The 20,071-nt window shown below is 31.1% G+C and overlaps 1 protein-coding gene across 1 annotated transcript; it reads left to right on the top strand.

Annotated features, from left to right (window-relative positions):
* Positions 1–7,019: 7,019 nt before the first annotated feature.
* Positions 7,020–10,611, top strand: LOC143239729 (techylectin-5A-like). Its single transcript, XM_076481545.1, has 3 exons — positions 7,020–7,212; positions 7,803–7,967; positions 10,310–10,611. The coding sequence occupies exons 1-3, from the start codon at positions 7,209–7,211 to the stop codon at positions 10,576–10,578; spliced, it is 438 nt and encodes a 145-aa protein (XP_076337660.1). The 5' UTR covers positions 7,020–7,208; the 3' UTR covers positions 10,579–10,611.
* Positions 10,612–20,071: the final 9,460 nt, after the last annotated feature.

Below are 20,071 nucleotides of genomic sequence, written 5' to 3'. Positions count from 1 at the left end.
GAATCGTCTCAAATCTTCTTCCTTTCAAGGGTCTTTTGAGTTTTGGGAACAAAAAAAAATCGCAAGGAGCAAGGTCAGGTGAGTAGGGGGGTGGGGAAGAACAGTGATCGAGTGTTTGGCCAAAAACTCACGAGTTCTGAGGGCTGAATTTCGCAGCAACGCGGTGCATCTTCAATTTTTCGGTCAAAATCTCGTAACAAGACCCAACTGATATCCCACACTCTTCAGCAAGCTCCCTGACAGTCAGACGTCGATTTGCCCGCACCAGGGTGTTGAGTTTGTCGACGTGTGGGTCGTCAGTTGACGTGGAAGGACGTCCAGGACGCTCATCATCTTCAATGGACTGTCGACCATCCTTAAAACGTTCATGCCACTTGAAACATGCCGTACGCTTCATAGCAACATCACCATAAGCCGTGTTAAGCATAGCAAAATTTTCAGTCGCAGATTTTCCATGTTTAACACAAAATTTCACAGCAAGTCGTTGCTCCTTCAGGTCATTCATTCTGAAATCCGCCAAACGAAAAAATCGCACTTCACTTAAAACCGCGTAGCTAATACACAAATAAAGATATCTGCAATCGGGAAATGGCGTCGTAATCAGCTGATCTGTGCAAACCTAGCGACACCAAGCGGATTTCCCTGGAACCAACTGGAGCCGCGCAATTCAAACAGTCCGTGTATTTTTTGAACAGCCCTCGTAGATTGAGCATATAAACAAGTACTTAAAAGTTACAGGTGACATCTGTAACGAATTTACTACTTTATTCAATATCAATATTTGTATAAGTTAAATTTGTTTTTATAATTGCTTGTAACTTATACTTTTAAATTTGTATTCCGAAATGCCCTCCTATTATTGGTTTGCTACAGTTGGTATACTATAAACCTCTGAAGGAATAACTGTGAAACACTTAATAATCGGGGAACTACAGATATTTTATGAAGAATGTTGATAGATTTTGAACATTATAATTCGTTTAACTTCAGCAAACTACCATAAAACTACAAGTTTCGTCACACTTAAAAACTCACGCGCGATCAGTGAGCGGCTGGGTTGCTACGCGTTTGGTGAACTGTATCGATATCAACTCAAAATTATTTCGCTCATTGTAAACCCTCGATAAAATATTCAGTTATACACAGCAAATTTCTAAAACTTTTGTATATAATTTTCTCATTTGTGATAACCGTTATTCTCAATTGTATTATTATTTATAATTTAAATGTATTTTTGATAAAGAAAAAACTGTGTCAAGCAATATTTTTAGCAAATATAATAAATTTTATAGATATCAGCATTTATTTAACTTATAAATTCAATTTAAACTTTAACTCAGTTAAAAGCTATTTTAAATTGTAAAACGTAACATAATGAATCGCAGTCTTGTCAGAGACAAATCGTAATTTATAATAAAAATAAATGGGAGATTCGTTAAGCAGTACTGAATGAGAGATGAAATTCAACCTAAATTTATCAGTTCCTACAAAATTTGATCATGTCTGAATATCAAGGTTTACTTGAATCACTTTCTCTCTCGAACAACTAGAAAATATAATAAAAGTGAAACTGCCAAAATTTTAGAATTAGAAGTTAAGAACTCAATGAGATAAAATAAACTAATAAAGCGTGTTACTGCAATATAAAATTATGATAATTTGTTGTTTGAGGAAACATTAGTGGAATACCCTAGTGTCTCCGCCAGCCAATCAGAGTTCAGTGATAAAGATATGTTGGAAATCCAGCTAAAACTTATACAAATTGAGCCTGAAGGAGCCCGTATCGAAGCCGAGAAAGAAATTAGGCTGAAGGAAATGCAAATTAAATTTAATTCCGATCAACCAAGAGGAAAAGAAAACTTTTAACTTTATCGACATATTAAAGTACCACTATTTAATTAAGTATATATGATTAAAACGCTTAAATCAATTTATTGTAAATAAATATGTACATTTCGCAAACTAAACCATCATATAATGTAAACTGATTTCATATATTTTCCTCACACACGTTAATAAAAAAATATGTATATCCATTACTGATGTCTGTGCTTAGTAAAAACTCCAGAGAAACATAAGATATCTGACATTGAACGTCGGCAGTCTAGTCTTTAGGGTTCGCCACACACATCTATATGTTAATTTTGTCTAAACCAAGTTTTATTCACCTCTCAGTAACATGTGTTCAACTTGTACATAGTAACCTGGAGCTCAAGAGTGCTGGAAGTTTTATTAAAAGACGAGTGGCTGGAGAGGACAATATTCTAATACTTAGCTTTAAGTTAGTTTCACCTAAACAAAACTTTCAGTTATCAGGTATTTGCATGTAATGTAAACATAGTTCTCTAAGTTATGTTGGTTAATATTAAATATAAACATTGAACTAAACAACACTAGTACTGTGTCAATTCTTCCTATACTGTTCATTACAGTGTTTATTAAAAGTAAGTGTAAATACTATTTAAAATATTGAACGTTATATAGTTTAACAAAGAACTTAAAGTTAGGCGTACGTAGAAACTGTAAGCAAATTAACTCGAACCCTTTATTTAGTAATTTATCAAATTTGACTTTTATAAAACATGGGTGGTTTAATTATGTTTATTTATCACACTTGTCATCACCCATGAGTGTTTTAATGATGTTTATTTTAAATTCGTTTTATGCATTGTTAGAAATACTTACGTAACTCAGATAAAAAATCACAAATACAGTATTTGAAAGATAAGACTAGTTACAAATTATGTAAGCTAAAATCTCTATTGTTAGCATGATAACTAATGTTAGTATTCTACTATTAAGACTTTTCTATAGAGTTAATCCACGTTATTTATATTCTGAGTGCTATGATAAACAGTACGTTTTAAACTTATAGGTTTCATAACTTAGAAAGTACAACAACAATTAAGTTTAAGGAGGATAAATAATCAAAACTAAAAAGTCGTAAATTTTGAAAACGTTTCAGCTGATGACTTTAGTACAGTTCCATCAATTAAATCGAATTACCTTCCTAGTTATTCTTATCAAACGTTAGGACGCTGTTTCTACAGATTGTTCTATTGACATTTACCGACAAAACAGACGCTAATAAAAATACGTGCTTGAAAGTTCTAATATAAACTTGCTCTTAATCTAAGGTAAAATTCAACATTTATTAGAGAAGAAATTTCTAGAATAAACCCTTTCTGAAATAGGTTGAAATGTAAGATTAATATCTAATCTTCATGAATTGTTCTGAAATAAACTAGAACTTTTAACGTTATAAATATGTGAATTAGAAGTAGATGCACACAATAGCACACAATTATCTTAACTGTTTTAAGTTTACCAAACCTGTAATGGTTTTTCTTCTAGTCCATCAGAAACAACAACATAATAATTATAAAAACAGATAAAGGTCATGCTCTAGTTGTAATGAACATATTAGAACAATGTATAATATCTTGTCAGATATGTGTCTCCTTTCTTCTCGTGACTGTGTTGATGTTCTACTTAATGGACATTTTACCACTGGATCAAACTTTTCTGGCTGAAGCCATTGAAAACTAGTGGAAGTTTTTATGTTTACTGCGGCATAAATACTGATGATGGAGGAAGGACGGTAAGTAACATTTATTATAGATAGTAGAAAACTGTGCTTTGTAAATACATGTATAATAAGTGTAATTATTGAAATATATTTATAGATTCTTCATTTTCTGTTTCCAAAGTTATCTAAAGAAGAGGAAATCATGAAAACCAAAAGCATTGTTTTTCAAACCTTGAATAGGTCACAAAGCAGAATTTGGAGACATTCAGAAAGAATTCTGGCTTGGTAGGTACTGATAAACGTATTAAAACAGATGATTTTACGGATATAGAAGGAGGTCTTTCTAGGTAGGTTCTGATTACAGTTTTCAACATGTGGTGTTAAGAATATAGAAAGAGTTCCAGCTAGGTAAGCCAGAAATTGTTCAGGTATACAAGATATAAAATATCTTACTCTAAAAATGTAACAACATTATGTAGTAAAGACTAACAATTCTTGTTTGTTCTGACAAATTCTTTGTTAAACCTTCATTAATTACAAAACACAACTTTATTGTAACGTTTTAATTATTGGTTTTTATGTTGTTGTTTGTAGTGATATTCTTTATACAACTGTGAACCTTTTAAGTCTTCTGCCTCGAAGACAGTTTAACACATTTTATTTTAAGATAATCCTTCACAATTTAAGTATTATTTCTTTTCATTTATTATAAAGTAATCATTATGTAAAATCAAATATTTCATTATTAAAGTATAGGAAACAATCGGATCTACGCTATATACAAAAAAATGAAATTACTGAATGAGGTTGGATTCAAAGGATAAAAAAGGAAACGACAGGTTTGCCATCTACCGGGAGTTTTGGATAAAAATGAAGACATTTTCTGGTGACGCAGGTAATCAAAGTAGACTCTTTAATTAATTTATTAGTAATATGTTGAATCTAACTCTTTCAAGTTATCATTTCAAACCTAAGTAATAGATATATTCTTGTGGAAAACTGTTTAACATGTCTGATAACAAATAAATTGTTTTCAACTCTTTAATTTATAAACTTATCAAGTTGACCATTAGCTCTTCTTCTTGCTTGTGTACCTTACGTATGGAAAGAGATAAAATACATTAATTTGAGAAAAAGAAAACCTTGATATAAGTATATAAAAGAACACAGTAACGTTAGAGAAACATTCTTCATTTTGAACTATATATCATATATACCATAGGTGTATCAACTATTCTAATTATATACATGGATAATCAGGTTGTTTACGATAAAATTAAATCCATCAACTATCTGTATAACCTATATAAAAACCAAAGTGTATATCGCGTCATGCTTGATATGTCGTAATAGGAGGAGTCATAAAAGCAAAAATGCATTTATTGAGACAGCATAGCTCGATTACCGTCTGTCCATTGCGATTTTAGTGACAGTAATGCTTTTACAGGGAGAGCGTGAAACGTTATAAGTGTAGTAAGTGTTGATATAATAAGCCTAAAGTAAAGACGTAGTGTGGGATCATTTAGCCTAGGGTGAAGTATTATAAATTGTAAAGAACGATCTTATTTTTGATTGGTTTACAAAAAACATTATCACAGTTTTGCTGCATCAAGTGCACTTTTTGGTTTCTCTGTCTTTGTTGGTCAAGCATGATTTCACAAAATTTATATATTTCAGTTAGCTATGAAAAGTGATGTTATTGTACACTGTGTGTTGGGGTAGTAGTAATTGTCCAGTCATTTTTTACGCTGGTATAAGGTGTGATAACCAGAAGAAAATAACAAAAGTGGTCCAATCTACTTTGTACGTTAAACAGATCAATATCAGATGGCGATCATAAGAACTGATAAGTCACTTTACTACTAGTTTTAGTAATAATTATGAAGTGTTTTACTATTTCATTTATATATGTATTATTGTCTTAAGACTGTTTTATATTTTATATATATCACTGTCCTGAACTGTTTTGCACCTTATTTATTACTGTTCTAATACGGTACAACATTTGTTCTATTCTCAGTATCTGCAGTTGGTATCGAAAGCATGCTATGAGCTGCTTTTACTTCAATTATCTTTACTTATTCTCTTATAAATAGTGTCTTTCCTGTACATCATTAGACGTCATAAACCTAATTTACATTTGTTGTAGATGATACACAGTGAACGATGGTGAACGTTTTTCCTAATAACACATTTTGGTTATTTTAGAATTCCTTTGTTATCGTGAGTTATTTTTGATCTGGAAGACTCACTTTATCTATGTTATGATTAAAGTGTAAGGTATGTTCAAGTTCTGGTTAAAAATATAGTATTACATCTATTGTCGTACACGCTTATTTTCAGACTCTGCTTTGCCTTGTTGTCATTACATTGTGTCTAATATGTGTATCTTTGTTTATGTACCTTTAACAAATCATTATTATATAATATAAAGTAAACCTTTGACATATAAACCTTTAATTATAAAATTCAAATTTATCGATCTGTTACTGATATGGGTTCAGTGGACACAATGGTGTACAGTCTAAAGGGGCAAAAATATAACGATATTTATACAAACAAACTGCCTAAACCTTTAAAGGAGCTTGGTGGTGCATGAACTGTCACAGTTCCAACCTTAATGGACTCTACATGAACGGTGAACACGAGAATTATGCTAATGTTGTGGAATAGAGTAGGACGGATAAGAACAGTGTTAGACTATCCAGATGTGGAAATGAAGATACGACCCTTGTGCTAAAAGTTAGAAACAACAAATGAATTGTAAGTTTTATTCTAAATTTCGCTTATAACAAATTATGTTCATAAGTATGTTAGTTTTACTTTACCCTACACTAGTAACCTTTGTCAATTTACTTACGTTACAATAATTTGGTCAACCTTATCAATTTAGAAATTATTAAAACATTAGAATATTTCATAAAACGGAGACCATTTTATGATTCTGGAATAATTAATTAAATAATTAACAAGTATAAAACTGACAACAAATTGAATTTATATCTAAACTCAAGTAAATAAAACATTTAAACATTGAAAGGACCTTACAGTAAGGAAACAGTTAACAATATTAGAATTCAACTTGATGGGTTGTTTTAACACACATGAAAAACTGTAACATTAGGAAAATATATGAAACATAGTTCAAAGAGAGGAGGTTAAAGAGTCTTATGAACGAAATTAATTCTAAAATATTCTCACAATATTTATTAAATACATTGTTGATTTTAATTTTATGTTGCAAAAAATGTCACTTAACATGAAATATGATCAGTGAACAAGGTTTTACAACACGAAATATAAGTTCTTTACATAAGGTTACACAACTGGTTCTTCAGATTATATATTTGTTTGTCTCTGAACTACTTTCTTTACTGTTTAAAGTTCAGGTCTTTAAGATTTATTTACATACCTGGATAACATCGTTAATAGAGTGTGATCACGTGACTCTGACTCTCCTTATGATAAAGAACTATAAACACATGATTAGCTTGTGAAGATGGAAAAAGTAAATGACTAACGTTCATGCAACATCAGTTTTATAACATGAAAAAATTTAGCTAGGTTAGGTTCTGTTTACAGTTTTTAAAGAGACGGTGTTAAAGACACAGTAGGTCTGTATAGGAAGGTTCTGTTTACAGTTTTAAAAGACATGGTGTTAAAGATATAGAAGGTCTATATGGGTAGGTTATGTTTGAAGTTTTAAACAGATATTGTTAAAGATACAGAAAGAATTCATGGTATGGTATGTTCTGTTTACTGTTTTTAAAGAGCCAGTGCTAAAGATACAGTGGGTCTGTACAGGAAGGTTCTGTTTACACTTTTAAAAGATATGGTGTTAAAGATACAGAATGAATTCAGGGTAGGATATGTTCTCATTATACAAGTACTCTTACCTATTACAACAACTTATCTTCACATTGTTCGTTTGTTACTTCTAATAAAGTTTCTTTTATTATCAATTGAAACCACTCAAACTTTTATTTTATAAATGTTGATTCCTTGTCTTCAAATTTGAACACACTATATAAGGACAGTAACAATACCTTTCTGTTCCAGTAATGTAGTTAGTTATTTTATTTTATCATTTTAATACTTGCTTCTTTGGTCTGTCCGCAGTGCACTCTTTTTATGCAGTTTGGAAACATTTTGTATTGAAAGCCGTTAGCTTAATTTTTATTTTAAAGTTATTCTACATGAGTGAAATGTTATCCATAATTTGTTATGAAGTAAACTTTGTGTATAAAAGAAATGTTTCATTATTTATTTATAGGAAATGATCGGATCTATGCTCTATCAAATCAAGGTAATTACTCAATCAGGTTTGATTTAAAGGATAAAGAAGGAAACAAAAGGTTTGCCATCTATCGGGAGTTTTGGATAGAAAACGAAGACAACTTGTATAGATTACATGTCAGTTATTACTCTGGTGACGCAGGTAAACTTTAATTAATTTATTAGTCATATGTTGAATCTAACTCTTTATTGTTATATTTTCAAAACAAAGTAGTAGAAATATTCTAATGAAGAAGCTATTTAAAATATCTGATGATAAAAAAACCGTTTCCAACTGTTTAATTTATAAACTTAGATTTAACATCTTGACGTCTAACTATTCTTCTTGCTTGTGTGTCTTACGTATGGAATGAAAAAATCCGTTAATTTTAGGAAGAAATCTTTTTATGTGAAGAACGCAGTAAGTTCTTCGTTATGAACCACATAATGTAACTAACATTAGAATTCCAGCTATTATAATTATATATATATGGATAATCAGGCTGTTTACGATAAAACTAAACCAATTAATTAACTATTTAACCTACACAACATCCAGTGTGGGTGTCACGTTACGCTTTATTTATTGAAATAGCAGGAGTCACAAAAGACAAAACGAATTTATCGAGACAGAATAGTTCGATTACTGTCTGTTTATTGCGACTTGAGTGACAGGATTTTATTAGGATTATCATTAACTTTATCATTTGAAAAATAATTAGTTGGAACATTTTTAAAATACAAACTATTTAAAATTTTTTAATATCAAAGTCATTTTTATTCATGTGTCCTTTTCAATTTTCCGTCAGATTTATCATATTACCATCAGATATTTTTGCTCGTTTTATTTTGAGTGGTGATAGAAAAACAACGTTAATTTGATAAAAACAAAACTTCATAAATAAAAATTATACATTGAGGCTATAGGTGGCTTTTTGATCTAGTAAAACTGGCAGAGAAAGGTTATTTGTGGTGAATTGTCTGATGTTGAATATACCAAAAGAGATAAAGCTATTTCAATGTGTTCGTCACTGGGTTTCTAATGATATAATTAGGTGTGGATTATAATGATTAATAAGTCACTTTACTATTTACAATTCAACACCTTTATTAAAAGTTAGGTATCACTCTCATAAACTGTTCCATACCTTAGGTATTGTTCTTCTAAACTGCCTGACACCTTAAGTGTTGTTATCCATATCTGTTTTATACATGATGTATCATTGTTATAAGTTACCTTGTACATTAAGTGATACTGTCACAAGCTTCTTTGTACAATATTTATTACTCTTCAAAGTCAATATAACTCTATCTCTGTAACAGCTTCTATTATCTATTGGTTATATAACTGTGTTTTGTGTAAGTGTTATTATTTAGTCTATATTGTAACTTAATATTTACTGATTGTGTTGGAGATGGATTGTTTTGATAATGTTAACTGTAACGTATTTCTTTACGTAACTCTGGATGAATTATAATTTGCAATTAAACTGTTGTTTAAGCTTTATTAATATTGCTGATGCCACGTTACTGAAATCTTTGCTATTTTTCTCTTTATCTTAACTAAGTATTTTTACACTGTGGCGACTCTCGTGTTGTTTGTACAAATTCTATGTCTCAGTTGGGCAAGGTATATACATGTGTGGGTGGGTGTGATAACATTAGAGGAAATATAATTCGTCTTGTATCTCAAAACGGTTGGTGTGACTATTTAAAAAGTTATTAAAATAAAGAAGAGAATAATGTTTCGACTTTATTAGATCATCTTCAGGTTAACAAAGAGTTTTGATAAAAGTTTTAATACCCATAATAACCGTCTTGAAATACATTTTCACATTAAGTGGGTTTCCCGTCATTACTAAATAATTCGTCCTGTTTATTGGATCCTAAAATTATTTAATCAGCCTGTGTAGACTTTTGACAAAACATGAATCATTTACAGTTTTAGATACGACTACAATATACTCTCGTGCGAAAACATTTAAAAAAAAGTTTTAACATGAAATAGTTTCTGAAAATATTCCTTTTTTCTCTTACAATCTGTTTAAATTTTAGATAGCTTGAAACAAGTTAATTAATTATTCTTATACTTATTGTAGCCCCAGTTTTGAAATTTGGTCTTTAACCTGAAATAATTCATTATTCATCGTCTTCAGTAAATCAGTACTGAAACAAACAATTGTTCCTCATCAGTAATCTTTTACAGAGACAGAAGAGCTTCATTCAAGTGATAATAATTTATTAATAAATTTGAACTGAATTCTTTTAAATATATGTTTCCATTTTGTAAGTCTTTACAAGTACAAATATTCCTGTTGATTTGAAATTTACAGTTGATGCATTTCTCTGTAATTATAGGAAGGTGGAGATAAAGATGATATCTGTAGATATATATGATGTATGAAAGGTGGACAAAGAGGGTGTATGCAGAGAGGACACATCGTACGCTAAGATATTATCATGATACTTTTTACATAAGACTGAATATATTATTTATATTTCAAGGGGACTCGATTAGTGGCCACAACCAGTTCAGGTTTACCACGAAGGACAAACACAACGATATTGATTATTCGAATTATGCCCAAGCCTTTAAAGAAGCTGGGTGGTACAAGCATTGTCACAGTTCCAAGCTTAATGGATTCTACCTGAACGGTGAACATGAGAGTTATGCTGATGGTCTACAATGGAGTGAATGGAAAGGACAGAAATACTCATTTCCAGATGTGGATATAAAGACGCGACCCTTTACTAATTCCTCTGTTAAGCATTAGTAACAATAACCAGATGTATTTCCTTATTTTCAACAATAAATACGTGATTGAGCTACTTGTTGTCTAATTCACTTGTTTTATTTTGATATTTACCGGATTATTAAAAGTTTATCAACGATCGGACGAGGAAATTGCACAAATTATTTTTGTGTAATGATACGTGGCACGTGATGGGAAGTTAATAATTCAATAATATTTGAAAATGTAAAACGTTTCAAAATACAAATTTAATATTCATTCTGTTTCAAAGCGAATTTAATACACACAGGTATTTTCATTTCATGTGAACATTTTATAATATACAATGTTACCGGTATGTTTTTAAAGTGCTCCACGTCTCTGTAACACACTTGACTCAATGTTCTGTAGAAATGTTGATAAATAAAATAATTTATTCACATACCACAACAAGTAATGATAAGTTGCCTACTTTCCTAAATGTTATTCTTTAGGTTATATTGCATCACATGATGCAGTCACCCAAGAGGTATATTGTAACTATATGACACACTTAATGCTGCAACTAGTATATAAAAATAAAATCGCATGACTGAATAAGTCATTACACAATACAATACGTACACCGTTTAAATATAACCACCACTAGGTGACATTTTTTTAAAACAACTGATACCATGATAACTCGTGCCAGTTATCTTCTGATGATACATTTGGAAGAGTCATAACTCATGACAATGTTGTTCTTCTGAAACATTTGGTACAGCGATACGTCATACTGGTAGCTTTCAAAAGAAACTTACGGTACATTGTTTAGTTGTGCTATTAGCCTTATTTTGATGTTAATAATACAGTGAAAACTCATGTTAGTTTTAAAATTATCACATTTTTATTCTTAAATCGTCCTCGGCATTAGTGGCATAACTGTATGGATGAGGAATTACAACGCTAGAATCTTGGTTTCGATACCTTTGGTGGGCAGAACAGAGATAGCCTATTGTGCTTAATTACAAAAACAAATTAAGTCTTCCTTTGGTAGACCCAGCAGATAGCTGTACGAGGTTTTTTTTTAATGCAAACAAACAATCCATCGTAATGTACTTTATCTGAACGGTGAATATGGTAATAATACATGATACAATCCCCAATACTCACTGCTGTTTAATACACTAGAAAGTTACGTGTCTTTCTCCAGGTTGTTAATCAATAATATTGGTTAGTAAATTAATTCTCATTTAGCTAGTACAATTTGATTGTTACAAGATTTATTTATTAATTTCTTCAGTAATTACTGTAATTAAAAAGTGATTTAGAAAATTTAAAAATAAAATAAAATGTTAAAAAGTTCGATTTTCTTCAACATGGTACTATATAATGCAAAACGTAACTTTCAAAACGATAAATGTTTATGATCATTGTTAAGGACTCTTTAAATAGTACATCACATCCGTTATCTATTACAGACGAGCTCAGTTGTTGGTTATAAAAACTTCATCTGACATCAACACTACACACTTCTTCTTTACCATCTTCTGATATTTATCAGGTTTGGACCAACTTTACAAAGTATGTTAGTGTTTTAATTACTGTTTTTATTACTATCAACTGTGTATAATTGTTGCTATATCAACAAGATAGTTTTATTTGGTTTTTTGACTCACGTAAAGTTAAAGATACTCAGCCTATCTGTTTCTGATATCAAAGATCAGGCTCCTCAAACGTGTGTCCTAGTCTAGTTAATTTCTATATTTGAAGACAGCTATTGTAATCACTTACTGCAGTACATTATTTGCATGTTATTTTTAATACTCGTGTGTGAAAAATACCAAAATCACATATGTAGGTTTATTACGTGACGGTTAGATAAATAATAAATTATAGTCTAAGACTTTGGCAACATGCTAAGAACAACCAACGGAAGTTTTAAACAGTAAACATTTTATTGATCGTAGTGTAAAACTATATTAATATCAAATTGTTAATAAACAAACTGTTATTGCTCACGATACCCGGAGATAAATGGCTTAAATTATTAAATGTAAAAACAACTAGATACCAAAAACAATATAAAATGTATTAAACTATAACTTAAGACCAGTATAACACCATACAGGATAAATATTTGTAACAGTTTGATGCTACTGTCCATTCACATTTTAAATTATATCGAAGTAAGTTTATAATAACTAAATTCACACACGTTACGTGTGAATAGCTGGTTAGTAATAAACTTGTCCAGTTGTAAAATTTAGTTTAATATCGGTATAAATTATTCTCTTGTGAAGATTGAGGTTAATGATACGATATAAATAATGAAGACAACATACTAATGTTATGTCTTTATACATATAGTTACTTATTTTAATAATCAATTTTATATTCAGTTTATGTACGTTTCTTTATTTATTCAACTACACCAGAAAATATCAAGAATTCTTGAAATCTTACTGATATGAGTTTTGAAAGAATTCTACATTTATTTTGAACAAGATTTATATGTTCACCGTTTTCAGTATAGAATCAAGCCAATTAATATATTTGTTAAATTTGAATTTAGACAAGCCTCTGACAGTGAGTGTGCAGTTTCAGCATAACTCGACTTCTAAAAATCTGATATCATACGTAATGTAAACAAAATTCCCTGTTGATAAATAACAGTGTTTAATAAGCGTCAAAAGTTACTAAAAGTCTTAAACGTTAAAACTTTAAGAAAATAAATAAACTAGTAAACCAAAGAATAAACTACAATTTTTTATTCTTAAGTTACTGATTAACTATAGTTTAAGTAATAACATAGTATCGTTGTCTACTGAAGATTACTTTGGATTTGTACAAAACGAATAATAAAATGTATGTTTGAAAGGTGATATTATTCAGAGGTAATAAATTGTATAAGCCTTCTATATACAGTTAGCTGAATCGCTCTGTAGTTTATACTTCTTTAGAAACAGGTGTAGTTACATAAACTGGTGGTTAAATGAAAGAGTATATTCTTAAACGTGGATAACATATCTTGTTTAAATTATAAAATAATATGACTTTATGTTGTGTAACCAAATCACGTCTCTGTTTACACATGTATTAATTTTTATAAAAATGAAACTAATGCTGTCTTTCCTTACGGATTCTTATAGGATCATATCGTTATTGTTTGTTAGTGTTAAACAGTACAATCAACTTCACAAGTTCTCGTGCTGTCAATGAAATATTTCTGTGAGGCTTTTGTGAGTTTTCTAAAGACCCATGAATCAAAATAAAACATTTTACACAATGACAATAACTTTATAAATAATTAAAATAAATATATTTACAAAGATATACTAATTTAATTTTAAAAAAGAGACAAAATTTACTCACACATCTGTGGTTACATTAGTTTTCATTCTCGTTTTACACTTAAAGAGTTCTAAGGGGTCGATATAAATAGTACAGTTTGTGTACTTTACAGCCCATATGTGATCCAGGGCAAAAGTAAAGGCACAGAATTTGTCAGTGAACACGGAATTTGTAAAGATAATACTGTGAGAAGCTAAGAAGCCACAACAAACCGAGGCAGAGTTACCTGATTTCGAACCATCTATACAAATGGAAATATAAGGATGGGTTAAAAATTTTTAGCTACAAATAAGATGTTACTTCAATTGGGAATATCTACCTTCCTCAGATGACTCAAAAGAAAGGTCAGAGGTGGGGATGAAAATAAACAATGGCAGGATGGGCTAACCAATGGAAATACCAATGTTATTCAATGGCAGACCCACAATAGCAATCTGCACCTGATATAAGGACAAAAGAGGAAGTGCATACCATCTAGTCCAAAAGAGGTAGATACACACACAATACTAAGTTGGATGCTATTGTGAGGATCACGTTTAATAATAAACTGCAAAGAAAGTTGAAAATGGTGAGGGTGAAGAGAAGGCTCATGGTTCTCTGTGCACAAACTCTGGACTTCAGAAGTGCAGAAATCTCCACAGAGAACCAAAGATCCAAATGGTAACGGGAGCCAGCATATTCAATAAGTCCTAATAGAACCACAGACTAGAGATCCATAGTTGAGCTTGAGTTAAATGAAGACTCAACAGACGTGGAGCACAGAACATTGACCTTCTTCCCAAGAGGTGAAGGAAAGGACATGGATGATGTTCATTGCTCTAACACATTTGACACATAGACGTTTTATGTGAGGAATGAAAGTAAGCTTATGGTCAAAATTAATTTCCAAGACCTTTACCTCATGGACAACGAGAAAAACAGAATCACCGAGACAGAGCTAGAGATTTTGGCGTAGATGCCGTTGTGGCAAAATGCATACCGTCGGCTTTGAAAAGAAAATGTAAAACCTTTTGCTCTGATACACTTCAACATGCGATAGGGACAGTCTGAAGCTGTCTCTCAATAGACCTGATACGTGATAACAAACATGAGATATATAAGTAATCAGTATAAAGCCCGTTGCAACAGTAGGAGTAAGTTTTGTAGTGATAGCATTGATCTTAATGGTACTCAAGACTCAGCCCTAAAGGACCCTCAGCTTCTGTGTGAAAGAATAAGAATGAGCGGAACGCACACGGAATTTAAATCTCCTGTCAAGTAAATAATTTTGAATAATAATGGGCAATTGGCCACGCAAACTGTATGAATGGAGGTCCACAAAATTCTGTTCTTCCACGTAGTATTATAAGCTCTTCCATGTAGTATTATAAGCTCTTCAATGTAGTATTATAAGCCTTTTCAAGATCGAAGAAGATGCTCTTTCTTGAAAACAGTTTTCCTCATCGATGTTTCAAGTCAAATCAAATGGTCCATGATGGAGCACTGTTGATTAAACCCACACTGGGTAGGTGAGAAGAAATTGTTGGATTTAAGAAAGCAAACATGAAGCCAATAATCATCTTCTCCAAGACATTACAGAGACAGCTAGTTAAAGAAATTCAATAATAATTAGAACGAATCTTGGGATCCTTTCCAAGTTTAAAAACTGAAAAGGCAATTGCGTTGTACCAAGACCAGGTAAAATGTTTGTCTGTTGGTTATGGTTAAAAACAACCAGATGAAGAGCAAGAGAGGCAGAAGAGAGATGACGCAGCATCTCATAGAGAACATCATCAGTTTTAATCGATGTACGGTCAGACCAATGAAGATTGTTGTTTCCTTTTATTTATTTTTTAATTTTTCAAACAATAATTATCGGGCATAACATAATCTGACGCAGATTTTTAAAGGGAATAATAGAAAAAAGTTGATGGTTTTGGTAAAGTCTTATATTTGAATCTCAGTAGATTTCTGATTTAAAAATTCGTAAAATGACATACTTTTCTTAAACGATTTTAATTTTTTTAACAATTCTTAAATTTATAAAGCTGACTAAAATATTGTAATGTAAAGAAATTAACAAATATTAACAGTGTAGAGAAGAAATAAAGTTAACATACTTGTGAACAGGTATTAACTGGTGGTAAACTTGGAATGATCGTCACTTCAGGCTAGTTTAGCTGATCTTATATGTCATGCTCTAGTGTTTATTTCTGTAGATATCTGAGGTATTTTGTTTCCATTTATTTGTTTCTAATGTGGCTCACAAATAAGTATGGTATATTCGGGACATGATTAACTAATGGGATAAGTAAGTTGCAGTATCCCTAATTATTTGGTGTGCCCCATTTGAACTGTAGTTTTGATGTCGCGTTTAGGCTTAGACTTGTATAAGTACAGGCCTATGTTGATAACAGTCGCACAGGAATAGTTAAAATACTTAAAATATATGAGAGAAATTTTCTTATTTTGACACTTGAGTTAAAACCGTTAAAGTAATATATTTTTTGAAAATTGTTATTTGGTGCTCACACATGACAGTACACTTACACCACTGTGTTTCAGTTAAACTGGATGTACATGTACATTAATTAAAGAATATAAGAGTGGTTCGTATTTTTGTGTTCATAGTATAAATATATTTACATTATTTCATGATAAAATAATAATATATTTCTTATTATTTCTAATACTTTTCAACACAATGATATTAAATGTTATTTTCATTTTAGGAAATAAACTCTGTCAGTCATCCAACTCATAATATTATAACTGTAGCAGTAACACATACCTTGTTTATGAGTCTAAACATGAACGTCCAGATTCGAAACTTATTATTTTCATATTTATCAAACAACTTCCAATATTTTACGATGATGTGCATCAAAAGTTAACTGTCCACATATACAATTAAGGTTTATTTTAAAAATGCAAAATAAGTCGTCTGTTGGTGATACATACTCCAGTTAAAATCCTATGTTATAATATCTTCATATATAAGATTTCATTAATTTGATATCTTCATATTTAAACACATATCAACAAAAAATACAACAACTTTACTATATTAACCAAGATATCATCATATAATTCAGTATGATACTTACAGAACTGCATTTATGTTAGAGTACAACTAAATATATCTATAGAACGTCTCGTATATTGTAGTTTAAGACCATCGTCAATTTCTGTTTACGATGTCCAAGGTATGTTAAATACATATTTAGTTGGTTTTGTACATGACTGAGTGCCAATGTAATTACAGGCGAAAAGTGAAATAATTAAGATATATCAGGAAGTTAAATTACGTTCCAAAAATTATTTTCACAGTTAAAACTTCTCCAGAATCAAAATGTGGCTCTTATAACAGCGAAATAAACTGAAGAAACTGAACTCCGAGGCGTCTAACAGGGTGAAATAATAATACTTATAAAACTTACAAAAATCAGCTTAACCAAATACTCTGTGGTGTAGACTAAATGAAGTATACATGAAAATAAATAAGAAAATAAGATATTTATGTGGACAAACACAGAATGGGTACTGAACAAGAAATTCAAGTTTATGTAACAAATACGGCCCGGCATGGCCCTAAGTGTTTAGGCGTGCGACTCGTAATCTGAGGGTCGCGGGTTCGCATCCCCGTCGTGTCAAACATGCTCGCCCTTTCAGCCGTGGGGGCGTTGTAATGTTACTGTCAATCCCAGTAATCGTTGATAAAAGAGTATCTCAAGAGTTGGCGGTAGGTGGTGATGACTAGCTGCCTTCCCTCTAGTCTTACATTGCTAAATTAGGGACGGCTAGCACAGATAGCCCTCGTGTAGCTTTGTGCGAAATTTAAAAACAAACAAACTATAACAATACACGTGGTTTATGTATTGAACAGAAGAATACTAGAGTTGAATAAGCAAATTTGAATACTAAATTGTTTATCTTAGAAGCTATATCATCTAATATAGACTGTACCAATTGAAAATTATATTTTTATGGGTGTAGCTAAACGTAATAAATCAACTGATTCTTGTTTGTTCTTCTAACAGCTGATGGACAACATCACGTCTTAATTGACGAGCGTTTAAAGAAAACGCTGATAACAGAAAATCTATAATGCAGTTTTTATTCAGACAAAAACATAAATCTGTGCTGAATGATTTAATAAAATAAACTTAAATAGTTGATGTAAACATACAATTTAAATGTTTCAAAACATAACACATAGAATCTAAAAGTATTAATTTCATAGGTTACGCCATTTATTGAATAGTATGCGTACTGCGCAATATAAAACAATCTCTACCATTACATATATATTTTACTCTAACTAACCTACTTTTACCAATGAATAGTGGGATTGACCGTAACATTAGAACCCACACGGCTGAAGGGCTAGGTTGTTTGGTGCGACGGGGATTCTATCCCACGATTCTCAGATTACGAGTCGAGCGCCTTAACCTACCTGGACATACCCGGCCACAGACAGAGATATAACTTTCTTGTCAGTATAACAACGTTATATGTAAAAAGTGAACAATAAAAGTTATAGACTTTCATAGGTTGGTTTCTACCTTATAATGAACAAAGTCTGATGAATATGGGAGGGCGTAACATATATTAAAATCTTAAAACATTTTCATGACGTATTTATTTATATATGAAAAATAAATTTCAGTATGAAGTGTAAAATAATAAAGTATAAATCTAGTTTTAAAAGTGACATTCGTGTTCTTCTCACCAAAGCTAGGAACATATATGTTTCAAAGTTAGTGACATTCGTGTTCTTCTCACCAAAGTTAGGACCATATACGTTTCAATGTTAGTGACATTCGAGTTATTCTCACCAAAGTTAGGAACATATATGTTTCAAAACTAAGTACTTTGTAGTAATCCCTGACCTGAGAATGTAACATCTGATAAACCAGAACAATTATTCAATATCACTTAAACATTTGTTTAACTACTTGTTTATGTATTCCAGCTATATTATCACAGTGTTTAAACTCTACAAGCTTGTTCTTTTCTGATAAAATTATCTTGTTAAAACACAACAATAATTTAAAAAACGTCATTTTCACACAGTTTGCATCATCTAATCGATTTTGTATAAATCTCTGTTGGCTTTTATGTTCTCTCTCGAAATATTTGTTAATCAAGTCACGCGATCTAATTTCATTTCTATTTGCTATGTTTTCCTTACATGTATAATATCATTAACACCGACAATTATTTTTAAATGCCACATATAACATTTTACTTTCATTTGCCACATTTTGTTTGTTAGACACTATTATCAAGCCAAGCTTATAGGCGATCAGGAACAATAGCAACAATTTCTACTTATTTTCTTTCCCGTTTTCATTAAGACTAAAGCTTACTAATTTTAAGTGTTACTAATTTTAAATAGATATATTAGATTGTTTGTCTGTTTTTGAATTTCTCACAAAGCTACACGAGGGCTATCTGCACTAGCCGTTCCCAATTTAGCAGTGTAAAACTAGAGGGAGGGCAACTGGTCATCACCACCCAAAGCCAGCTCTTGGACTACTTTTTTACCAACGAAGTGTGGGATTCACGGTCACATATAACGCCCTCAGGTCTGAAATGGCGATCATGTTTGGTACGACGGGGATTCGAAGCCGCGACTCTCAGATTACGACTCGAGTCTTAGCCACCTAGACACGCCAAGCTGAGAAACTAACCAGAAACCAACTAGTTAAGAATACTCACCCCAATATTCGGGTTGCTTTAATCGTATAATAGGATAATATCTTTCCACCGCTTAGAGTTAGAAAATGTTTGGAGGAAGGATTCGAACGTACGATCTACAGATTGATAGTTGGTTTCTGTGATAAAGCTTAAAATATTTATAATTTTTACAGTATTAAGATATTTAGTTATTTTAGGTTTTCTTATAATACGTAAATAATTAATAACATATTCTAATAATTTATAAGTTTTCAACTTTCCTGAAATATATCTCTATCTAACGTGTTGAGAAAATGTTGACGTTGAATAATTACAGATATATGTTAAACACCATATAGAGATATTAATACCTGTATATGCACTGGGTGTACTGTTTTTATAAAAGTGGACATTAAACATATAATTTATACAGCTTATTCTATAGTTTGTATTTGTATTTTATTTTTGAAACATAAAACTTGTATTCGTATGTTAATATTCAAAATCATTAGGTTGCAGACAAAGTCTTGAGAAACAA

Source organism: Tachypleus tridentatus, chromosome 1 (genome assembly GCF_004210375.1).
Source record: "Tachypleus tridentatus isolate NWPU-2018 chromosome 1, ASM421037v1, whole genome shotgun sequence".
Taxonomy (NCBI): domain Eukaryota; kingdom Metazoa; phylum Arthropoda; class Merostomata; order Xiphosura; family Limulidae; genus Tachypleus; species Tachypleus tridentatus.
This window is presented reverse-complemented; position numbering and strand designations above follow the sequence as displayed.